An 8,379-nucleotide genomic window follows, 5' to 3' on the forward strand; every position below is an offset into this window, starting at 1 on the left:
ATAGATACCTTCCCTCCACTTTTCCATTATCACTAGACGATTGGCGTGGATTACCTGGAATCAGTGATGGGCAAAACCCTAGGCTTCGAATAAATCTGAAGTTTGCCGATGTGTTTGTCTCGTTTCTTTCTCTGGAAAATGTTCAAACAAGGAAACGAAACAAACGTATCGGCAAACTTCAGATTTATTCGAAACCAAGGGTTTTGCCCATCACTGCCTGAAATCCACGATCCTGGGATCCACATTCTACCACTTTTCCTCCGTGACCAATCCCGTCACCGTACGATTCCCGTTTGATTCCTCAATCTTGCGTATGGGAGGACACCCCAGTGCCGATAGTAACGGAAGCGCAATGTTTCGAATTGCAGGCTGTAGCCGCCTGAACACGCCATTGGCAGCCACCACCACACTGGAGGATCCGGGAACCCCAGCCTCTTGGAAGGGCCCGCCGCCCGGCTCGGAGGCATCACCCTTTACACCGAACTCCGTTGGCCAGGGTGGAGGCCCTGGGTCCGGTCCCTACAACAGCACAGGTGGTCCACCTAGCAATGCAGCCTTCCAAGGCCCGAGTCCCTTTCCTGGCAGCGCCGGCAGTCCAGCGGGCGCGCCTCCTTATCAAGGACCACCTCCTGGTTCCGCGACGCCTCAGTACACCGCGTCGCCGGCACCCAGCGGTTCCTCGACACCCGGTCCGGGACCACCGCCGAATTCCGCGGGCTTTCCACCGCCTCCGAACAATTCCGGGCCCTCTTACAATGGGCCCGGTCCCAGCCCGTTCGGATCGCCGTCCGGCGGACCGCCGCAGTTCGTCGGCCGACCAGGTTCCTCGGGACCACCGTTCGTACCTCCAGGAGCAGGGAATCCTCACTTCCCTTCCCACGGCCAGCCGTTCGGCGCGCCTCAATACGGTATGCCTCCTGGCAGCCCGTTCGGACCGGGACATCCGATGACAGGACCCATCGGACCCGGCCATCCAGCCATGATGGGACCCGGAGGACCTGTGGACAGGATGGACCAAGGGTGAGTCGACGATCTTACGTTTTCAAGGCGGTCCTTGACAAGGAATCCTTGGCACTGGGAGGTTCTCGCAATGTAAAGGTTTGGAGGAGGAATCGACTTGGATAGGGAGAGAGGTTTCTCTGTGAAACTATTAGTTTGTCTGGAAAGTCCGTGGCGATTTTTGGTAGGTGGTACACGTTTGTTTATATTGAAATGGTTGGAAGAATTAACATGGGTGCATCCCTTAAAAGGTGGAAAGGTTGTGGAACAAAATGGTATTTTGGTAGGTGGTACACGTTTGTTTATATTGATATGGTTGAAAGAATTAACATGGGTGCATCCCTTAAAAGGTGGAAAGGTTGTGGAACAAAATGGTATTTATATGCTTGAATAAATGTATATCGGAATTCAAATGTGCCTTTGAATTTTTCTTAAAAATTGCCACGAACTTTCTGGACAACCCAATATCAAGGACGTTCATTCGTGCACGTTAGAGTTTGACAACGTTTTTACTGCAGTTTTTGGTCGAAAAGACCGAACGCACCGGGTGCAACCGATTTGAAATTAGTGTTGCAAATCGTTTGCGCTCTTTGTTTTACCTACTCCACTATCTTTGTTTTGCCTAGATCCACGGTCGCATGCAACTATGTAGTTTCAGAGTGGTTTGAAACTGATCAGTTGCGTCCGTGTGCGATCGGTCTAAATTAAATATCCTTAATAACTAACTTCATCCTTCGAGTCGATTCTCTCGCCAGATCTTCTTTGCAGAGCCTCCTAATTCCCAAGGAATGCTTATTCAACGCGAGTTCGATTTATGAAACAGTTATTGTATCCCACATCCGCGGCTCGATGTCTCTATACGCTTCCCGGAAAGGTTCTGTTTGGTAAATCGAACCACGCAGCAGCTTTATTACTGCATGCCGATCGATCATTCCCGCGATAAGTTCTCGCTCGGAGTTCTTACCGATAATGCAAGGGAGAACGTTGCACGCAGCGTTGATATCGCGCGCGTTCGGAGTAGGCCTCGAGACCGCAAGTCCTGAAAGACTTGCGCAGCGGAAAACGCGTCCACTAGCGATGGGATCAAATGTCTTGCAAGCAGCTTCGAATTTGGAGGAGATTAATGGAGGAGAAAATTAGGATAGTTTCAAGTACAATCGAACTAAGCAGATTCAAAACTAAATATACAGTCACATACAGTCACATACAGGGACATACAGGGACATACAGGCACATACAGGAACATACAGGCACATACAGTCACATACAGGCACATATAGGGACATACAGTCACATACAGGGACATGCAGGAACATACAGGAACATACAGTCACATACAGGGACATACAGGGACATACAGGAACATACAGGAACATACAGTCACATACAGTCACATACAGGGACATACAGGCACATACAGAGACATACAGTCACATACAGTCACATACAGTCACATACAGTCACATACAGGGACATACAGTCACTCCCATAAGTATTCGTACCCTCAAAGACTATAAAAGATATTTTTCTGAAATGGCAGATTTGATGTTACGAAATAAATTTGTCATTATAAATATGTACATGAATAAACTGTACATATTTATACATTTATAACGAAGCATTCGTTTGGAGACCCATACTTTAATTGAGATTAATGTACGTAGTTAATGTATGTAATTAACGTACATCGTAAATCGTTCATCCTGTATATCGGATTGCATTTTGCTTGTGCGTATTGAATTTGCTCCCATCGCTAGCGTCCGCCGTCAGCGTGTAAAATATAAGAGCGCCGCGTGTTAGACGTTGTCGGTCCGCTGACATTCCTAGATAACACGGTCCACAGGTAGCCACCGTTATTTATCGCACGTCTCCTGGTTTGTCCGCATTCTTGTCGATAATCCAGCTTCGGCTTCGCGCCCTTTAGGAACGGTCCCGGATCGTTTGCGTCACCGTCGACGCTTCTCCCGCGTTCGGACAACTCGTTCTCGAAATCGTTTACACACGCGGCTAGCTTGTCCGAACGCTTGCATTCGATAAAAGCTACAGATGTTTCGGGGTATTAAGATCCGTGACGTTGCTTGTCCGCGGTTGAACCGCAGATAGGGACGAAAGCAACGGCTACTTCTCGGAGATAATGCACGCCGGGTAATAATCATTTGTCACGTGGATCCTCGATTCGGTTCTTCGGACGAAGTGAATCTGCTTCTTCGAACCACGAGGCTCGTGTATTTATTTTTCTAAACCGGGAATAACCGATTACTGTTGCGTGAAACGAGGTTGCGCTTTTTACAGTATCTTTGCATCAGACTTGATATGGATTAGTCTTTTTTTAGGTCTGCAAGCATGTAGAGTGCAAGGTAACCTCGTTTTACGGTACATAAAGTTACGACGATGTTAGAAGTTTGTGCGGTGACTATAGTCTGCTGGTCGAATCCGTGGCAATGACTTTTCGCTAAGAAATCGAATAAGTTAATACAGTATTGTCTCGAAATGAGCAACTCGCTGTACCCACCATTTTGTTCGAAGTCGAGTGAGAGATCCAAAAAGAAACGAGACATCCGTGAAAACGAGAAGCCGAACATGTGTAATGTTTTCTCTTTCTCAAGCCGAATGTCGCACCTCCCTCGAAACAAGCAAATCGCCAGTCGCGACCAAGCTGCTTGTTTCGAGACGATACTTATATCCATCTGACGTTGGAGCTGCGTTCGAGTCCGGAGTTAAAAAAAACCGTAACTCGGACAATGCAGAGAAGTTTTCGATGATCACCGATTCCATCGAATCCAGATTCGGGGGTTGGGGTAAATTTTGTTCGCGACCGTTGCCAAAGTTTATCGCAGCTCGTGCCAAACATTGTGAAAACATATTGTTGTCGAGTACTCTTTCCGCGAACGGGGCAAGTTGGCAGCGGCGATCTAGGCGATCGATGCGTCACGAAAAATCTTCGCTCGGCTATTTTCGCGAATTAGGTAGCCCGAGGGTCTCGAAGGTCTAGGATTTCGTTTATTACCGTTAGCCTCGTAAATCAGGATTCCTGGACAGCTGCGCACCGTATGCGCACCTAGGCCTTTTCGACCGTAATTAGTTAGCCAGGCTTCCCGTTTCCGTAACAGCGTTTTTCCTTGGAAAATTCAAGGTGACCATTTCACCATTCCGAAAATAGCTTCCACGAGTTTTGTTTAGAGAAAGTGAACTCCCACAAAACGATTAATTTCATACAAGAAAAAGTTGAGGAAAGTGTTGAAATAATGTAGATTGTTTTCTGAAATTCCCTTTGTAGTATAAATTCAAATAAATATTGTAGAACGCGTAAATACAGGTGTAGGGTTTACGTAATGGTATAGTACGAAATTAATAAGAAAGAATAGCCGAAAAATAATAGCCAGTAATTTTGAAATATTTATGTGACTGGTGGAGTTAATCGATTTGTGCTTCCTTCACTTACTACCTTCGAATGAACATTTAATACACGTCGTACTACGAAACTTTTTGTTGTTACGAAATTTCAAAGCACGGAAACGTATTAGCGAACGAAAATTGAATTGTTTCCTATTATCAAGTGGTGTTCATTGATAGTCTACGTACTTATGAGTGGGGACGTATAAAGTATTTCCTGATCTCTGATATACAATTTTTGAATATAATTTTTAATATATATTAACCCTTTGCATATGATGCTGAGATTATATTGACTTCGAAAACGAGATCTCTAATTTAAGATTTGAGAATCGGGTTACCTTTGCCTCAACGACAATCATTTTATTGGCACTTGGAGTTTCGAAGAAATTAAGGGGGGAGGGTCAAGTAAACAACCGCTTTTTCGCAAATTATTTTTGAAGAGTGCGTGATATATATTTATTTACAACTAATTACTTGATATTTTGTAGCATCCAGATAATCTATATAATTTTTTTTATGTAAAAATATTCATAAATGAATGAACAGCAGCTGTTTGAAGTTGACTTCTCGAAGATGCGCCGTGCAACGCACACTCTAATTATTTCAAGTCAAAAATCCACCAATTTTTCGTTAGAATATAGTAATCCGCTTTGCATCAGCCTAGATTAAAAGAAAAAAAATTTTTAATTTAAAATTTCACGCCACGTTAAAAAAATCTTGTTATAAAAAAAAAATGATTAAAAACATTGTTTATTTCAATTTTTATAAAAACCTTTAGATCGATGCAAAGGACAATAGTTTAAGGAATATTTTCTGCCAAGTTCCATAGCAATCGGCTGAGAAACCTCTAAGCTACATTGCACGGCACGCGAAATTTTGCGTGTTTGAGAAAAATGCGTTTCAAGTTTCCGGATCTAAAAATAGGTCTTCGTGTACCGTTCGGAGCGCATCACTTTAATGACTTTGTACGTACACTTACACTGAGACCGTCCGTTAGAGCTGAAATGGTCGGAGCACATTCTCCAGATGGTAAACTAATTTTCTAAACAAAACAAAAAAACAGGTCAAAATTTTGAGTTTTACTTGACCATGCCCCCTTAAACCTAAAGAAAACCTAGTGTGGAAAGGGTTTCTCGAGTGGAAAGGGTTAAAATTGACCGGAGCTGTTTCCTTATTGCACCGCGAAAAAGAAAAAGAATTTTTTACATTCGTGATTACGTCTCAATCTCAAAATCGTAAAAAAAATGGAGCTGCCTACTTATTGCACACACTCTGATCGTTAACCAATATTCTCCCACTAGGGACCCTGGTCTAAGGTCTCAAGGGTTAAATCGAACGATACACCATAAGAACCCTGATTTTACCCTGAACCTTCGCCCTGATCCAAGGTCCTGGTCAAATTTCGCCAGTTGGTTCGGAATCAATTAATAACAGCACAGATTCCCCGCGATCCACTTTCGTTTAGCCGGGCAGGTATGATCGGCAGGCGAATAAGCAGCGCTCGCAAGACGTCCAGGAGAACCAGTTCGTAATTGATACGGTATAAAATTTATTGCCAGACGTAATCACGAGAGACTCGGTCTTCCTGACGGCGGTTCCGTTCGGGACACGCGTGAACCGCATAAACAACCAGCCTCTCTGCCTTAACGAGGATTTATAAAACGGCAGTGATAAGATCGCGGCGGACGGCTCGCGGGTCTCCTAATATGAATTTTAATTTCTGTCAGGCTTTAATTAACCCCCGCTAGCCCTATAATTTTCTCGACGTTGAATAATTGTCTACCTGTCGCAACTTAGTTCGCGCTACCTTCCCCTTACCTCCGCCGCCCCTCCTCCCGCGGGAAGCTCGCGTTCCGCGGCGGAGAAATTGCGAGCGAGATAAATTAGCGAGAACGAAGTGGACCCTCGTAGTCTGTTTCTTCTTCGCGTCTATTTCGTTGTAACTACCGATGGGCATTGTTCGAAACAAGTCTTCGCGAGGGAAGTAACGGGGTTGTACACGGTTCTTGGCAGGGATTGTACCGGCGGGGAGGTGACGGCGTACTTTTGCCGGAGGTGGTACGCGACCCACCTCCCCGTTCTACCTAAACCCTCCTAGCCACCCCGTGTTACGGAGGGCGGGTGAACCAACGAGTGGCAGAGAGGGTGGGTGGGTGGTCGGGGGTGCACCGAGGGTGGCGCGAAGGTTCTCATATTTCCTGTATTTTAATTTTTCGCGATACATCTAGCGCTCGCGCCACCGTCCGCGGAATTATTCGTCATCTTTCCCTCGCGCTCGGTCGCATTCTCTTCGCGATTTCTCCGACGAGACGCCATCTAAGAACCGGGGGACACGATCGACTCGACGCGGCCGTCGGATCGATATTCGGAACGTGTCGGGAATATGTCGAAAATCGAGTCGTCGGGGAAGAATTTGTCGTTTCGCTGGGTTTTTCGACGCGTCGCGCGTCTCTGATCGTTCCGAGATAGTTTCGAGATAGTTAACGAAACAATAAAACGGAAATGTAGGATGAATATTTTCACCGCAAGGGGTTCCTGTTCGAGAAAATCGGTACGGAAAATGCACGGGGCACGCGCGACATCTCGACTTCGCTTCGCGATACTCTCTTCGGTGCCTACAAAGCAGAGATGGGCGAAAGGCTTCGAATAAATCTGAAGTTTCTTCCTCTGGAAAATGTTGAAAAGAGGAACCGAGACAAACACATCGGCAAACTTTAGATTTATTCGAAACCTAGGGTTGCGCCCATCACTGGCCATAATAAAGGTTCCATAAATAATGGAAGAATATTGCTTGGCTATCAGACACACCCATTGGAAGACAACAAATTCGAAAAACGCAAGCATATAGCTCATCTCGAAAAATCCATCACAATTCCATCCCTTGTGATCCATTTCTTTCGCTCGCTCGTCGTCACTGCTGCAAGGTACAGGTCCGCTGTGGACCCAGTGTACAATTTTCTTTCGGTAAAAAGAACACCCGTATCCTTGAAAGCTACCCCACTCCCTTGGAAAAAGAAGAAAAGAGCACTCGTGATTCGAGAGCGCAGCGGACGATCGAAGTTAACTAGCAGCCGTCAATTTTGTTTTTTTTTTTTTTTCTTACTCCCGGCGCGGAGAAAAAGTTCGTTGAGAACCACTCGAGCTTTCCAGGTGCCCCTTCTCCTCATCCCCCAGCTCCTCCTTGCTTCTGGGGGTTTGGGCGAGCGGGAGGTGGGGAGCAGGGGTGCTGTAGGTGTAGGTAGAAAAGCGAGGTCGGGGCGGCGATCCGTTGGTCAGGGTCCAGGCGCGTCCACCACCACCGTTTACACTTTCGCGTGTAAAGGGATCTGGGAACGAACGTCGGGATCACCGGGCGTGCGTTTCGTTGGCCGTTTGTCTCAGGTCGTGGTCGAGCCGCGGTTCCACGCTGTTACTCCCGGAACGTTTGAGAAAACGAGCAGGAGAAATTTCGTATCGCTTTATAGCGGTCCAGGCCGGCCGCAAGGAGGGTTTGTTTATACCGCGTTTCCGGGACGGGGCACGTAATTGATCGGTACCCCGTGAACGTCGGAGTTTCCGACCTTGTAACGCCGACGCCGCCCCCGTTTCCCTCGAGGAGCGTGTGCCATCGCTGTTGAACCCCCGGGGACTTTAGCTACCATGTTAGGTTGTAGCTACAATACGGGTGTAGCAATTCAGAGGCACACGGGATATAGGGGGCCCGTGGGCCCCGACAGACTGTTGGTATCCCTAATGCGAGAATTGTAAAGGGGGGTAGCAAATGCAAACGCGAAGTAATGTAAAGCAAGAATTAAATGAAGAGGACGAAAGTGTAGAGAAGGAAAAATTCAAGAGTTTTAAATACGTTACGTGTTACAGCCAATTTACGAGTAATAACAGCTTACTTAAATAACTACTTTCTAATCCAAAAGTAATTAGTCCAAATTGTAACGAATAGAAAAGTAATCATTACTTTACAGTTTTGATTCGTGCACCATATTTATT

General features: G+C 46.1%; 1 protein-coding gene across 2 annotated transcripts in view; it reads left to right on the top strand.

The window, feature by feature from the left end:
- Positions 1 to 8,379, top strand: part of LOC128878725 (LIM domain-binding protein 2) — a 191,382-nt gene that overhangs the window by 2,319 nt on the left and 180,684 nt on the right. For both annotated transcript variants that reach the window (XM_054127183.1, XM_054127184.1), the window contains exon 2: positions 369 to 1,020. In XM_054127183.1, coding sequence (XP_053983158.1) covers positions 369 to 1,020 — 652 coding nt within the window. The remainder of the gene's footprint in view (positions 1 to 368; positions 1,021 to 8,379) is intronic.

This window comes from Hylaeus volcanicus, chromosome 6, assembly GCF_026283585.1.
Source record: "Hylaeus volcanicus isolate JK05 chromosome 6, UHH_iyHylVolc1.0_haploid, whole genome shotgun sequence".
NCBI lineage: Eukaryota > Metazoa > Arthropoda > Insecta > Hymenoptera > Colletidae > Hylaeus > Hylaeus volcanicus.